This window comes from Chrysemys picta, chromosome 1, assembly GCF_011386835.1.
Source record: "Chrysemys picta bellii isolate R12L10 chromosome 1, ASM1138683v2, whole genome shotgun sequence".
NCBI lineage: Eukaryota > Metazoa > Chordata > Testudines > Emydidae > Chrysemys > Chrysemys picta.
The window spans coordinates 238,182,121-238,199,629 of record NC_088791.1 but is presented as its reverse complement, the minus strand read 5'-3'; the positions used below and the strand labels follow the sequence as shown (position 1 = coordinate 238,199,629).

At 42.5% G+C, this 17,509-nt stretch overlaps 1 protein-coding gene across 3 annotated transcripts in view; it reads right to left on the bottom strand.

Moving 5' to 3' along the window:
* Positions 1 to 17,509, bottom strand: part of NPAS2 (neuronal PAS domain protein 2) — a 148,015-nt gene that overhangs the window by 84,272 nt on the left and 46,234 nt on the right. For all 3 annotated transcript variants that reach the window (XM_005283251.5, XM_005283252.5, XM_065580890.1), the window contains exon 2: positions 170 to 223. In XM_005283251.5, the coding sequence (XP_005283308.2) occupies positions 170 to 223 (54 nt within the window). The remainder of the gene's footprint in view (positions 1 to 169; positions 224 to 17,509) is intronic.

The window sequence follows — 17,509 nt, the reverse complement described above, 5'->3', positions numbered from 1 at the left end:
AGGATGGCTGATAATAGTGCTTTGTGATTCATCAGTTTTTCAAGTTGTATTTGGCTTTATTTTTCTCTCCCTTTTGATTAATTAGGATGGAAAAATAGTTTTTGCAGCAACATAAAATCTTAGGTTCACAACAAAATGAACAGTGTTATAAAAGAAAAAAAGTGCTCACCTCTTTGCCCTGTCTTTCTCATTTTCATCCATGAGATTGTCTAAATAGCTTTTTCTGTTGAAAGAATGCAGAGTTATTATAACTTGTCATGTCATTAGCTCTACCTTCAGGTTAATCTCAGAGTCACTTCTGCTTTACTGTAATAACAGACTGACAGTACCCAAGACAAATAAGTGTGTCAGCAGGGTTTTAAACTCAGTCCTTAATTTTAAGAACCATCTATTGTAGATGTTATGATTCATTATTAATGATTTGTACTGCAATAGCATCCAAGGGCTCCAATCAGAGATTAAGGCCCCATTGTGGTAGGCAAAGTAAAAACACATACCAAAAAGGCAGTCCCTCCTCTGAAAAGTTTACAGTCTAATCTGTCTACTGTGGATACCTTCTCCAAGTTACTAGGCTAGATCAGTGGTTTACAACCTTTTTTCATTTGCAGACCCCGAAAATATTTCAAATGGAGGTGCGGATCCCTTTCTAAATCTCAGACATAGTCTGCAGAGCTCCAGGGGTCTGCGGACTACAGATGAAAACCACTGCTCTACGGTAATGACAGCCTTTCACGAACCCCTTAGACATAGTCTGTGGACTCCCCCGGGGGGGGGGGGGGGCATGGACCACGGGTTGAAAGCCATTGGGCTAGATGCAGGGAGGTAAATATGAAACCCCTCTGCAGACTCAAGGCCCCCTGTCCCAAAGAGGATTCACCCCTGGGGAAAAGCAGGTATTGTTTCCACTGCTGCCCTCTCAGGTGGTTCCTCCAGCTGGGGGAAGCTTAAAGTTCCTATAAGAGCTTGGCAGGAACCCCAAAAGCAAAGGTAATATGAGGATGCATTAGGGGCCCAATTCCACAAAGCTCTGAAGCATGCACTTAAGTCCTATTGACACAGTCTGGTTCCTAGAGTACAGGTTTCCACGTTGCAAAATCTAGCCTTGCAACTAACAAATCTGAGACCCTTGTTGAAGTCTCAGCCGAGAGGTCAGGGGTTGAATGGGCCTGGAGACTGAACTGCCTTCTCACTATCTGACTTGAGCTTAGTTTTTAGAGTTCAATAGGTTTTTAAGCGGTGCAGCTGTCAATGCTATGTTAGACCAACTTGACTTGCCACACAGAAAAAATGCAATCCCTGTGCAAAACTGAACATGTACCATACCTGTCAGTATTAACCTTTTCGGAACAGAATGGTCAGATACTGACTAAATTCTTGATCTGACATAAGGTGTATGTCCATTACTTCTATAAGAATGAGCAATTTTGAGCCTGCAATAGATACAGACAAATGCCAGCCATAGCTCATAAGAAGAGTAGGTAAAATAGGTAAATCATGTAGGCAAGACCGGTAAAAAGCCGTGTAAACTCAGCACAGCCGAGGATGAAGCTGTGTCTCCTCAAGCTACGGCTACACTACAGAGCTTACAGTGGTGCAACTGCACCGATGCAGCTGCCCTGCTGTAGCACTGCTAGTGCAGATGTTCTAAGTTGACTTAATTACTCCAGCCCCCGCAGGTGGCAGTAGCTATGTTGGGCAGGAGAAACTCTCCCACCAACATAGTGCTATCCACATCAGCGCTTAGGTCGGTGTAACTTACGTTGCACAGGGGTTGGCTTATTCACACCCCTGAGCCATACGCACCAACTTTCCCCGGCACCGGTGGGTGCTCGCACCCCCTGCCCCCGGCCCCGCCCCAACTCCACCCTTTCCCTGCCCCAACCCCACCCCCTCCCTGCCTCTATTGAACTCCTTCCCCAAATCCCCGCCCTGGCCCCGCCTCTTCCCCGAACACGCCGCATTCCCCCTTCTCCCCCCTCCCTCCCAGCCGCGCGGAACAGCTGTTTCACAGCGCAAGCGCTGGGAGCTAGGGGGAAAAAGTGGGCACATGGCACACTCAGGGGTGGAGGCGGAGGTGAGCTGGGCGGAGGGGCAAGGAGCTGCCGGTGGGTGCTGAGCACCCACCAATTTTTCCCCTTGGGTGCTCCAGCCCTGGAGCATCCATGGAGTCGGCGCCTATGCCCCAAGCGACATAACTTATACCGATGTAAGCGGTAACGTGTACATAGCCTGATACATTCATTCTCTGTCCACTGCCTGCCCCTTTTTTGCCAAGTGCTCTTTTGAAGAAGGGAGGCTTGAGACATAATACCAAGCAGTGAGGAGACCAAAGCGTTGCGTTTATCATTACCTGTGTCCATTCAAGGCATGTACTCCCACTTGTATCAGAGCACAAAACCCTTATGCACCTGCTGCACCCCACGCAAGGATTTTCAGGATCAACAGCACTATGTTTCAAACTTTAGACTTCCTACACTGTCATTTGAAAATTGGCATCCCATGTCACTAGTCCTTCCATTAAATGATTCCACAAAATTTAAGAAGCATGATACAATAAAAAGTTAAAAAAGGAGGGCCAAGTTCATGAATATGCATTATTTAGGCCGAATATGATTTCAACATATGATTTTGCTCAGGAATTTTATTGTCTCAAGTATATTTGTTTAAAAACAAAAATGAAAACTGATCAATGGGAAGAATTATGGATAATTTTGTCAGTAACTAGTAGATAGTCATCCTCCATTAGCTCATGAGACACATGCTAGCTAAGAAATATGAGATATATATGCAAATTATCCTGTTAATTTTTTGTAACAATACAAATGCAGCAGGAGGTTAAAAGCTGCTGTTCATTGGTCTGAGGATAAAGCCACCATAGGTGAGAAGCTTAATGGGATTTTAATTGGGTAGTGGAGGATCATAAATAGGAAATACAGAGGGCACGTGTTGGATTTTATTGAATTGGAATTCAATTGGAATTGCTGTGTTCTGTAATCCAGAATATAGACAAAGAAATAATAGTAAGTAGTGCTCATAAAGCTTTCATACTTTAGCTAATCAGGCTTCACAACACCGCCATGAGGCAGGTCAGTATCATCAGCCACATTTCATAATGGGGAAATTCATATAGCCAGCTGAATATTATTTAGCAAATAATTTATTTGACAACATTCATTACCGTTCTAAAATTAATCAACAAATATTTTTTTTAAATTATTCACTGAGCCACAGAGTCAGACTGATAAACCGAACTGACAAATATATTCTCAAATAATATATTTTACAAACGGAGTGACATTTTCAAACAAATAATTCAATAGTTTTTAAAATTATTTGCCCATTGGTAGGAACTGAGGCAATGTGGTTAAATGACTTGTCCAAGAACACAGAAGCAGTCACAGAACCAAGAACTAGAACCCAGAAGTTCCTTGCCTTAAATCCCTAAGCCTTTGCTCAAATCACTAGGTTAGGCCTCTCCACTGTTTTGAACACAAACTCTGATTCTGAGTACTGCAGTAATTGTTACCATTTTATACTTTTTTATTAATGAAGAGGAAAAAGAACAACTGTTTTACTGGATATCTACAGCATACATGGAATTATACTGTGGGGGAAGCATATGCCCATACTCACTGGCAATAGACCTAACTCTTCTGTTCTGAACAGGATTTGGCTTTCTCACTGACTGATGTCACATCTAGGAGCTGCTGTGATGCTGCCAGTATCAGACACTATCCAGTTGTCACTTTGATTCCACATCCATTTGTTGACACAGTCAAATCTCCAGAGCACCTTAAGTGTTGCTAACAACGTTTGTGAGTCTGTATTTGGCATATGAAATTAGAACTGTTTGCTCAATAAAATAGATATGGCAGAACAAATTATATTTGTTGCTAAATAGTTGTGTCACCCCTCTGAGGAGCTGTAGAAGATGTCTGGGCCTTGCAGGCCAGCTTCCTGTTGGAGCAGAAATCAGTGACATGAAGTCTGGGTATATTCTTAGTCCAACTTTTTTATTTTATAGTATACCAACCAGTCTTTGAACAGAGAGGAAGGAGGTCACAGACAGCACACAGGGAACACCCTCTTTCGGAACTGAGTCCCAGAGATTTCTCTCATTAGAGTGATTAAGGCAGAGAACAAATGCGTTTGCTCCTTGCAACAGCTCCTCCCAAAAGAACTTGCATCATAAAACTAACAATACAGTATTTCTTCGAAGACTGAACAGTGCTCACACATTAAGAACTTGCAACCCTATGAATAATAGGCCCACCTGCTGACTCTAGCCATAAGAGTACTTAGCAATGACAATCATGTTTGTGCCTTTACTCTTATGGCAGGAGTCAGCAGGTGGATAGTAAGCAAAAGATAGTAAGCAGCTTGAATCAGCAGAGAAGACTATCAGGAGTCTCTCACTGAAGTGAGCCACCAAATCAGTCAGCATTTGAAATTGATAGTCCACAATGAGAACATACCTAAAGAGAAAGAAAGAAACCTTCAGCTCACCTCATGTACATATTGGAACAAATCTTCCTCCACAAAGCTGCCAGAACAGTGTGCTGTGGATTCCCCAGCATGGGAAAATCCAAGGGAGCATAGAGCCAGTGAATTTACCTCTAAGCCACCCCCTTCATAACCTCCATTGGAGGAAGCAAGTCGGGGGCATGTCCAGGGAAGGTGTGCAGTTGCAGTGCTGTTAAGCTCCAGCAATCCCCAGATGGCATAATGGCCCTTGTATGTCTCAGTTTTTAGATGCCTGACTTGAAACAAATTGGGCCTGATTTTCAGGGAGTAGTATATGAATTTGGGTAATTTGTCAATTTACAATTTATAATTCTCTCATTATCAAGCTGCAAACTCCATTTTGAATATGTAGCCCTTTGTCTTCTCCATTGTCTTTTTACTGATTTGTCTGGGGATGGTCTTCTGGCAACCAACTCACTAGGCTGATCTGGGAATTACTAGACAAAGGGACTGAAAGGTTATAAAAGGCAGAAGCTGATCTATTTGGTGTCTTTGGTCACTTTCACCAGCTCAAAAAGAGGGACGCTGCTGCAGGAGTCTGATGAGGTGGGGGGAACCTAAACAGTCCCCCAAGAGGGGCACTATCTTATGTTTTAGCTCTTAAGTAAAGAGCACTGGTGTTTTAGAATCCTGTGCAAAGTCTGTCTCTGTGTTATGTGCAACACCTATCATATGTCCTTGAAGGGTTAGCATGTGACCCCAGAGCACCCACATTGCGGTAGTTTGAGAGAGGCTGTGCTTAAGATACAGGGGAGGCTGAAGGGTCAGGAGCTAGGCAGTTGGAGCATAGAATGTCAGGGTTGGAAGGGTCCTCAGGAGGTCATCTAGTCCAACCCTCTGCTCAAAGCAGGACCAATCCCCAACTAAATCATCCCAGCCAGGGCTTTGTCAAGCTTGACCTTAAAAACCTCTAAGGAAGGAGATTCCACCACCTCCCTAGGTAACCCATTCCAGGGCTTCGCCACCCTCCTAGTGAAAAAGTTTTTCTTAATATCCAACCTAAACCTTCCCCACTGCAACTTGAGACCATTACTCCTTGTTCTGTCATCTGGTACCACTGAGAACAGTCTAGATCCATCCTCTTTGGAACCCCCTTTCAGGTAGTTGAAAGCAGCTATCAAATCCCCCCCCACACACACATTCTTCTCTTCTGCAGACTAAATAATCCCAGTTCCCTCAGCCTCTCCTCATAAGTCATGTGCTCCAGCCCCCTAATCATTTTTGTTGCCCTCCACTGGACTCTTTCCAATTTTTCCAAATCCTTCTTGTAGTGTGGGGCCCAAAACTGGACACAGTACTCCAGATGAGGCCTCACCAATGCCGAACAGAGGGAAATGATCATGTCCCTTGATCTGCTGGCAATGCTCCTACTTATACAGCCCAAAATGCCGTTAGCCTTCTTGGCAACAAGGGCACACTGTCGACTCATATCCAGCTTCTCGTCCCCTGTAACTCCTAGGTCCTTTTCTGCAGAACTGCTGCCTAGCCACTAGGTCCCTAGTCTGTAGCAGTGTATGGGATTCTTCTGTTTTAAGTGCAGGACTCTGCACTTGCCCTTGTTGAATCTCATCAGATTTCTTTTGGCCCAATCTTCTAATTTGTCTAGGTCCCTCTGTATCATATCCCTACCCTCCAGCGTATCTACCATTCCTCCCAGTTTAGTGTCATCTGAAAACTTGCTGAGGGTGCAGTACATACCATCCTCCAGATTATTAATGAAGATATTGAACAAAACTGGCCCCAAGACCAACCCTTGCGGCACTCCGCTTGATACCGGCTGCCAACTAGACAATTGATCACTACCCGTTGAGCCCGATGATCTAGCCAGCTTTCTAGCCACCTTATAGTCCATTCATCCAGCCCATACTTCTTTAACTTGCTGGCAAGAATACTGTGGGAGACGGTATCAAAAGCCTTGCTAAAGTCAAGGAATAACATGTCCACTGCTTTCCCCTCATCCACAGAGCCAGTTATCTCATCATAGAAGGCAATTAGGTTAGTCAGGTATGACTTGCCCTTGGTAAATCCATGTTGACTGTTCTTGATCACTTTCCTCTCCTCAAAGTGCTTCAAAATTGATTCCTTGAGGACCTCCTTCATGATTTTTCCAGGGACTGAGGTAAGGCTGACTGGCCTGTAGTTCCCCGGATCCTCCTTCTTCCCTTTTTTAAAGATGGGCACTATATTAGCCTTTTTCTAGTCATCTGGGACCTCCCCCAATCATCATGAGTTTTCAAAGATAATGGCTTGAGCAACTAAGCTTTGTGGTGCCCCCCTATGGTGGGGGACCCCGGGCAATTGCCCTGATTGCTACCCCCCTACTGCTGGCCCTGGCTTTTATATGCAGAAAAACAGTTGTTGTGGCACAGGTGGACTGTGGAGTTTTTGTAGCATGTTGTAGCATGGGGCTCAGAAAGAAAAAGGTTGAGAACCCCTGCTCTAATCTCCATGTTCCCTGTCTCACTGGCTGCTCCACAGTAGGACTTCAAAATGAATCTTACCAAGACTTAGTGAGCTTCATTCTGACTCTGAGCTAGCAGCTGTCTTCTTTTCTTCAGAGTTATGAGACTGCGCCAAAACAAAGTAAAACTTACTAATATTTATTAAACTTCACTTCAATGTCCTGCTGTTTTACCAGAGCAAGGTTAACATGTGAGGAGTAGGAGGAGAGATAACAGAGCCGCAAGACGGCAGTGAGCATGTTAAGCACCTGATTTTAACTCTTATTTTTTTTTGGATGGCGCACTTAGATAGTCCTGCCATGCTGGATGCCATAGAAAAATCAAAGCAACAGATAGACTATTAGGCTGGATTTGTCTGAATACAAATACAGTAAATCAGAATAAATGACCAGATTTGAGCGCAAATCAAATCTGAATCAGGAATTCAACCTATTGCTACATCTTGGCCAAATATAACCCTCTGAACTGTTACAAAAACATGCTACAGTTTACTGCTAAAAATAGCACACAAAAGGGAAAAGAAAAGTTAATGAAAAATTACAAATTGAATTAAAGAACTGAAAACAGAGTTGTCTACAGCACAATTGCCAGAACGTAACTAACAAATATAAAAAAATCCCTTTTCATTCTAATGTGCATTTTATTTTGAGAAGGCCCTGTGATTTTTTTGTGGCAGAATAGTAGCATTAACAAAGTTACTAGGTGTCATGTAATGCAGCAATTGCTATGGGAATTACTGTATTTAAGTGCAAAGGTAAAATCCACAGGAATGGTAAGTGTACTGCTTTAGAGCTATTTTTGCCCAAGCATGTCTAACTTAATCATCCTCCTTTCAATAACAGCGTGCTGAATTTTGTTTTTACTAGGAAAGAGAATGTTTTGGGTTTTCAAACAGGACAAAACACAGTAAAAAGAAAACTGTACTTTCTAGACTTGATGAAGGCTAATGATTCTTGGCAGAGAATAGTTTGTTCTGCGGTTTAAAAATATTTACATTTTCAATATTTATGAATGATCCTTACATAAAAAAAGATTACATTTAAAACCAGACACGGAATAAGAAGATTACAAGAACATAGAAGATATTCATCAAAATTTTCAAAAAAGATTTACATATTTCTTTAAATGTACCTTTCTGGTTAGTTATTTAAATGGAGTGATTATATTTCTAAATTTGATATTTCACCGAGTTTCATGCTTCAGTTTATAATGGCTCTTCACATGTTTTCAGGGTTGAAGCAACACAAAAATATCTAAAGAAAACAAATACGGGTATTAAAATTATGGAGTATGACGTATATTAATGTTCCATTGGCCTGGCTTTGGGATGAGGAGATGATTGTAGGTAATACATCTGAAGATTATGGGATTATAATAAAAGAAGAAAAGGCACATAATGTATTTTGGCTATATTCCTTACATTCTACATACTTAAAATGGTTACTTGGAAAAAAGAATTATTTTTATCTGTAGAAGCTGTTGTATGGTATAGCTTTGCACTATTAAACTGCTTCTCCATTCCATCCTGGAGATGGTTGTATTTCAGTGATGAGTGAACTGAGCCCTATATATACACAGCATAAATCTCCTCTCACCAGGTAAATTGGGAGTAACCCGTGATGCTGGCAGATCAGGAGCCAGCTCATGCCAAGGACCAGGGCCTCACTGAATGCTAACAAATGCATAGCTGGAAACCAGTCTGGCTCACCTGTAGGTTAGTATAGTTAAAACAGATATCAGTGTTTTAAGAATGTGTTTAGTGTTTAGATTTTATGGAATCCTTGTAGGATACTGCATGTTTTAATCCTACTTATAATATCTGTATCCCATGGTATGAAGTTATATTGAGTGTGTACATTGTAACCCTCTGTAATTGTGTAACTCACCAAACAGGAAAAGGAATGTTAATTAAGGTAGAACTTCTCAGGCTGCACACAAGATGGCCCACTGAATGCAAATGGGGCATTGTGTAGCATCGAAGAACAAAAATCTTGTTGACTGCATTCCTAACTCTCTCTGGGGTGAAGGATATAAAAAATCCCTGACAAGGAGAAATTTGGTCTCTATGCTGTCCAGAGTCTGAGGGACAGAGATTCCTAAACATAAGCTTGAGATCCCCATACTGCTTGGCATGGGTCAGCCCTAAAGGACACATAGAACTGGTTATTATAGAAGCTTATATTACCTTTTTAAACCTAAGACTGTAACTCATGTATGTGTGTGTTTCCTGTTTTAACCTTGTAAATAACTCATTTATTTTCTTAATTAAATCTTTAATTAGTTTATTACAGGATTGGCTACAAACATTGTCTTTGGTTTGAGATCTGAGTACAAATGACTTGGGGTAAGTGACTGGTCCTTTGGGACTGGGAGTTACCTGAATATTTTTTGTGATTTTTGGTGTAAAGGACCATCTATCACATGGTCCAGCTTGCGTGGGTGGCAAGATAGACTGGAATGCCCAAGGGGACTGTTTGATTCCATGGTAAGACGGTTATGTTGCTTGTTACTGAATTGGTGAAATCTAATTATAGAACATACCACCAGTTTGGGGTCTCTGTCCTGCTTGTTGATTATCTGCCCTGAGGTTGGCACTCACAGTCGTGAGCCAATCCAGACCCTATTGAATTCAACAGAGATACACTGGTATAAGTGAGACAAGTGAGGGGGAGGGAACAGATAAACATTCATGTCACATTCCTCGTCAGTACACGGCCCAAGCCGGGGAAGCTAATGATCCAACCTAGCAGATCAAATTTGATGATGAATCCTAGTCACATGCCACCTGAGGCACATTGCACACACACTGAGAAGAAGAAGAAAGAAGAAGAAATGAGAAGAGTCATATTCATAGATTCATAGATTCTAGGACTGGAAGGGACCTCGAGAGGTCATCGAGTCCAGTCCCCTGCCCGCATGGCAGGACCAAATACCGTCTAGACCATCCCTGATAGACATTTATCTAACCTACTCTTAAATATCTCCAGAGATGGAGATTCCACAACCTCCCTAGGCAATTTATTCCAGTGTTTAACCACCCTGACAGTTAGGAACTTTTTCCTAATGTCCAACCTAGACCTCCCTTGCTGCAGTTTAAACCTATTGCTTCTGGTTCTATCCTTAGAGGCTAAGGTGAACAAGTTTTCTCCCTCCTCCTTATGACACCCTTTTAAATACCTGAAAACTGCTATCATGTCCCCTCTCAGTCTTCTCTTTTCCAAACTAAACAAACCCAATTCTTTCAGCCTTCCTTCATAGGTCATGTTCTCAAGACCTTTAATCATTCTTGTTGCTCTTCTCTGGACCCTTTCCAATTTCTCCACATCTTTCTTGAAATGCTGTGCCCAGAACTGGACACAATACTCCAGCTGAGGCCTAACCAGAGCAGAGTAGAGCGGAAGAATGACTTCTCGTGTCTTGCTCACAACACACCTGTTAATACATCCCAGAATCATGTTTGCTTTTTTTTCAACAGCATCACACTGTTGACTCATATTTAGCTTGTGGTCCACTATAACCCCTAGATCCCTTTCTGCCGTACTCCTTCCTAGACAGTCTCTTCCCATTCTGTATGTGTGAAACTGATTTTTTTTCCTAAGTGGAGCACTTTGTATTTGTCTTTGTTAAACTTCATCCTGTTTAACTCAGACCATTTCTCCAATTTGTCCAGATCATTTTGAATTATGACCCTGTCCTCCAAAGCAGTTGCAATCCCTCCCAGTTTGGTATCATCCGCAAACTTAATAAGCGTACTTCCTATGCCAATATCTAAGTCATTAATGAAGATATTGAGCAGAGCCGGTCCCAAAACAGACCCCTGCGGAACCCCACTCGTTATGCCTTTCCAGCAGGATTGGGAACCATTAATAACAACTCTCTGAGTATGGTTATCCAGCCAGTTATGCACCCACCTTATAGTAGCCCCATCTAAATTGTATTTGCCTAATTTATCGATAAGAATATCATGCGAGACCGTATCAAATGCCTTACTAAAGTCTAGGTATACCACATCCACAGCTTCTCCCTTATCCATAGTTTGTAAAGTTTATCCAGTCCTTTGGGGTCTCTGATGGAAGGTCACTAGATAAATGTTTATTAATTTTTACTTTTATTAATTATTAATATTATTCAACCTTTGGTGAATGGGCCAAATATATCACGTGAATTAAATTTTGCCCAGATCACCCCTAACACTACAGAAAACAGAAGATCTAACAAATTAAAGTAACATTCATCAGTGAAGGCTGCCATCTGTACAACTCAGAATGCTCCTTGGTGCGCCTGTCCCCTTCCAGCAATGCTAAACAGGATTAGCGTTCCGTAGGCGTACAGCAAAAGTAGGTCAGTTCAGTAACATTGGTCCCTGTGATGAACTGACGATGTGATTGTAATGTCTGTTCACAGTCACCTCTCACTCTGAATTGACTACAGTGATGATGAACCTGGGCTTGTCACAGGACACATAATAATAACATAGCTCACTGCACACTTTGTGGGGGAAAACATGTCCAATTGGGAAAAATAATAATGCTTAGCATTTATACAACCAGACAATTTCAAAGGAACACACTCACATGATATCCTCTGCAGTAAATTAGTATTATCATCCACGTTTCAGAAAAGAAAACTGAGGCACAGAGCAGTTTAAAACTATATTCTGGCTCCTTTTGCACAGATACTGCACCCTACTTGCACGACTATGCAAGAACTAGGTAGATTGTTACCATTAGCATTCCTGAATGCAGGGGAGGCAGAGGGTCCAGCATGTCTGGAAATACTTCGCAGTTCCAAGGATGAGTAGTCAACCAGGTATGTCAGTTAGCATCCATCAACAAAGGCAGAGGGTGTATGCTGCACCTCAAGCAGAAGTCAGTGCAGCTGCAAAGGATGGCTCTGCCAATACCCCCCATTAAGGTACTGTGTCTACATTTGCCCTGCCCAGACAGAATGTCTCAGATTATAAATACTTACTACACCACCATGTGTCCCCAAGAGCTCTTCCAAGTGTTCTAAAAAATTGCTCCTAATTGACTTTGCCAAGCTGGTGCAGTAAAGCAGTGACATCATTGGGACTGAAAATCAGGGCTTTATGGGGCACAGCCCCCCACTTGGTGAACTAGACTAAAGATTTCTGGATAATACAAAAATGTCCTGAAAAGACTGAGGACACATGGGGAAACACTTTTTCTTTTCTATAACAAAAAATAAATAATTATTGGGGACACAGCAGGGCTGGGTGGCGCTCCCTCCTTGCCCCCTGTGCAGGGTCGGCTCAAGGCACCAGCTTACTAAGCAGGTGCTTGGGGCGGCCACACCAGAGAGGGGCGGCACATCCGGCTCTTCGACATCAATTCAGCGGTGGGTCCCTCACTCCCGCTCGGAGCGAAGGACCTCCTGCCAAAGTGCCGCAGATCGCGATCGCGTCTTTTTGTTTGTTTGTTTGTTTTTTGTTTTGCGAGGGGAGGGGGGTGGCTGCTTGGGGCGGCAAAAACCCTGGAGCCGGCCCTGCCCCTGTGGGGGCTGGTTTGGGCCCCACTGTGCTCCCTGGACATTCCTCTGCACCTCCCTAGAGAGGTGCGCCCCACAGTCTGTGGACCACAGGTTTAAAAAACCCAACTGTACTAAGTGTTTACTCGCACAACATACTAGAGCCCTGCTGTCTGACAATAAGGTATACTGATTTGTACTTCAATTCTGGATATTCAAATCTCGTTATTATCAGGAACACCCTAAGCAAGTCAGTTACACTGGATATGTTCACACATTAGATAAACTCCCAGGGCCTATTTTACTAAGTTTTTGCTATCTTGCAGGGAATATAGCATGCCCCCACACTGACCTGCCTCTCCTGTTTTATACTTGTCATCTAAGAAAGGAATGCAAGACAAACATCTTAATACAGACTGGGTCTAAACATTATGTGTTCGTTGTGTCATTTTTAGAACACGATTAAAATATATATGATAATATCTCTTTATGATAATAGAAAACATTCTCCCGAGACAAGCCCTCAATTGCAAAGATGTATAATTTTTGATAACTTTATGTACCCATCTACCTGTCTGTCTTAGGTATTATAAAGTACTAGAAACTGCAGTATCTAGGGCCCTGATTATACAAAGCCTTACAAATATGCTTAACTTCACGCACTCTGAGTAGTCCCATAGGGTTAAGATAAGCATGTGTGTAAATCTTTGCAGGACTGGGGCTTAGGTGTTGAGACATCCTGCATAGATACCCCTATGATTGGTGATTAGATTAGTTGATAGAAATTTGAAGAAACAGTGTAATAATTAATAGCCCAAAAAAGCTTGCCTTGAAAATAGTCTCAACTATAAGATATTCAGAGTTCTGAAATCCCGCCAAAATTTGTTTCTTTATTTTTGCAACCATTTAATTGTGATCGTCAAACACTGAGCTAGTGCATACACACCAACAGCATATATGTGCACTGATTCCGTAATTGTTAGTCTGACAAAAACCTCATAGGCTGCTTTTTAATTGGTTTGGTCTGCAGGGGATGGAAAACACTAACAACAGTAGAGCCCTAGGAGTCCACAAAGTAAGCCTTTCCAGATGGGACTACTGTCAAGGTAGGCCTATTTTTCTGGTATAGCAATAAACTTGACAGGATCCTTTTAATCCTATCCACACAATTCCCTCTTCTATATGCAACCATGTAGAAGGAGATTTTGTTTGCTAATATTACCATAAAGAGAATATGCTTTTAAATCAACAGATTACAGTAGCACTAAATTCAAAACAGGACATTCATGAGCTGAAATAGACTGAACTCATTATCCTCCCTTTGTCTAGTAAACCATTTATATATGGCTTGCAAAGGACCAAATCATTTTGGGATTTTTAAGTTTATGGGCCACATTCATCTCTGGTGTAACTCTACTGACTTCAGAGACATTTACAGCAGAGAAGAATCTGACTTCAATGGACCTATGACAATTTATACCAGCTGAAGATCTGCCCCAGTAAATATATTTCCAAACATGAAGTCACATGTTCCTGATCCCAGGGGAAGCCCCCAGGAAGGAAAAAGTACATAGGCGACTCCATGAAGTTCATCTCCTTTCAAAGCTCAGAGGTTTGAAGATTCATAGAGCCCTACCCGCTGCAGGAACTCAGGCTCCATCTGTGCAGATCCTAGGACTGCTGCAGATGAAGAAGGCCCTTTCAGGTTGCCCCAGCATCCTGCCTTGTCAAGTGGGAGCTACATCATTGCTGTACTCTATGCCCAATAACATACTTGAGCCTTAGGTGGAAGGCACAACTGGAGTTACATAGATCATGTTACGCCCTCCCACATGTGTAACCATGTAGCTGCAGAGAAGAGGCAAAACCAAGCCCTAAGTCAGGTATAATATAGAAAAAAATTATTTTCCTATCTGAAGTGTGAAAATAAATACAAATATTAACGCCAATAATCCACTGCCCTTGCATCAATAACATGATGACATTTTTGCTCTTACTCTGCATGATGTGACATTTAATAATTCTGGGGCGATGAATCATGTACAGCTATTTTGGTAGTATATTTTTAAAATAGAAACTAATCTTTACATTTCTGTAAATGTGTCTGAGTAAATGATGCAAAGAAGAGATTCCATTAGCCATGTGTCTACACACAGAAGGTGCACCAGTTTAACTAACGGTGGGATGTTTCAGCTGTGACAGAATTGCAGCTGCTCTGCAATAATTTATGAATATTGTATATTGACCTGGTTATTGGGATGTGTACTGTATGACTATATTGCTGTAGTTTAATAAGGGACAGAAAGGAGAACAAGTAGGAAGGGAAACAATGGCACAAGATAAACCACCCATTGGTAAACACGTGCGGGTTGTTAAAAGACAATTCCCGAACTATTAGCTTGGAAGATTCTACCTTGGGGCTCCAGCCAACTGACAAAACTGGTTTTAACAAGCAGGGCCAAGGTCTGGGAACCAGGAGATCAAACAGAATATGTTTAAAAAGGCATTGCCCCTCTCAAGAGAGGGTGGTGAAGGGCAGGTGGGCAGGTGACCAGACTGAAACACGTGACCAACGGTGGCGTAGGAAGAAGTTAGGCCTGCCTATGCTACTATAAGGTGATAGTAAGCCTTTAGATAAGAAAGACGTGTGAAGACTGTTGTTTTAAAATCCCTTTTCTCTAAATGTTTTGTTCCTACTGCTAAACAAACAATACTTTGGTTTTAAGAAGCTTGTCTGATCTCTGTATAACACAGACTCCCAGAGAGACAAATTATAGGTGCAGAAGCCAGTCAGATCCTGCTGCTTTGTCAAGCCGGGCCCTAAAAACCTCCAAGGAAGGAGACTCCACCACCTCCCTAGGTAACGCATTCCAGTGTTTCACCACCCTCCTAGTGAAATAGTTTTTCCTGATATCCAACCTGGACCTCCCCCACTGCAACTTGAGACCACTGCTCCTTGTTCTGTCATCTGCCACCACTGAGAACAGCCGAGCTCCATCCTCTTTGGAACCCCCCTTCAGGTAGTTGAAGGCTGCTATCAAATCCCCCCTCATTCTTCTCTTCTGGAGACTAAACAATCCCAGTTCCCTCAGCCTCTCCTCATAAGTCATGTGCTTCAGACCCCTAATCATTTTTGTTGCCCTCCGCTGGACTCTTTCCAATTTTTCCACATCCTTCTTATAGTGTGGGGACCAAAACTGGACACAGTATTCCAGATGAGGCCTCACCAATGTCGAATAAAGGGGAACGATCACGTTCCTCGATCTGCTGGCAATGCCCCTATTTATACAGCCCAAAATGCCGTTAGCCTTCTTGGTATAGACACAAGGCCTGACACCTATGGGGATGCACTGAGAGAGATCAGAAAGAGGAGAGAAATGCAGCTAGCACCTGTAATTGTGACACCTCTGATTTGGTTACACCAGGGCAACTCTGTGTGTGGACTGTCTTATAATGGTATAGAACTGGGCCAAGTTAAACTAATGTAAAACAAATTTAAACCAATGTAAGAGTGTCCATACACAAAGCTGCATGGTTTAACTAACCTCATGCAACATCTGACCTTTAGCTAAACTGTTGTCACTTTGTGAGTAGATCAGGCAAATGTTTTATTTCAGCTAGCTCTGAATTAAAACCTTGCATTATTTAATTTATAAATGTGACTGGCACTTCTCCCTCACTATTTCCTCCAAAGATGCAAAAAGAGGAGGAGGTTGAGCCATAGCACTGCCCGACTGCATACTGGCTAGCCAGCTAGGTGGGGCTGTGGGATGGAGTTTGGATGAAAGGATGTAGCTCCTCCTGCACTCAGGCAAGTTCTAGGAGGACGGGCATCTCTTGGTGCTTCCTGTGGGATGGTGCAGCAATTTCATAATTGAGCCCCATAAAGACAATGCAAGTTTTACCATAGACTTCAAATGAAGCAGAATGGAGTCCTTTGTTTGAAAGTGTACAGTAAAGCATGCTGGATATATGTTTTTACATGACAGATGCAGTAATTCATCCGGAGTATAACTCAATTGACTCCAGTGAGTTTACAATGGGGAGGAGTTTGGCTCCATGCCAATATGTCTTCTTCAAAGTATTAGCTGTAAGACATTCTTACTTGCTGAAAATAATTATTAATAAGAATTGTCGCTTAAATACGTTGCTGTAATGTATCTAAGAAACACATCACTGTTCAGTAGAAGACTCTTTTAATCAGGCGGTGGACAAATCTGTTCTTTTTACTCACCCTCAGCAGTGCCATACTCAGCAAGCAGTATCATTGGGTTGCTCAATCGGTCACCTTCAAGAATTCTTTCTTTACGTCACAATCACATGAAGAGCCAGACTGTGGCTTTCCTTGCCTGAGTGCATATGGAAGGGGGTCGGGGGTGCTGGAGCAAGGAACACTCCACACAGGCATGAGCTGCAACTGCAGTTCCTGTGCTCTGCTGTTTATTATTATTTTCATTTCCACAGTGAGCTGACTTTTTACCAGCCAGGAGACTGAACAGATTGCATGGCCCACGACAGTGATTTCCCAGTTGACTGTTCTCTTATACAGCTGTCTGCTTGAGTGGAGTATGGGGCCTAACCAGGCAAAGGAAACCCTAGGTGATTAGGGGGGAAAAGGACTCAGTTCTACTACCAGTAACCTCCCCTGCTAAGACATCAAGTTGTTGTTTTAATTCTGGGGACTTGCCTGGTCCCTCTCTGTCCCCCCATGAGGGATATTAGAGGGAACCCTAGGTCCACAGAAATCTCTTAGTGCAAGGAGAGAGAGAAACCAGGAACCACATCTAAATGAGTGGTCTCCCCTGCCAAGCAACTCCCCGTAGCACCACTAACCATCCCACCCCTGCACTGGGCTTCACTGTCCTCAGCACAGCCCTAACAGTAGGGAGCCTTCATTCATGGTCTCCCTTTTACAATGATAGAGAATTCCCCTATGTAATATAAAATTCAAATCAGGTTTGCAAAGTAAATCTCTGAGGAAAAGAAGTAACTGTTACAGAACTTCATTAGTACTTTGCAATCTTAATTATAATAAT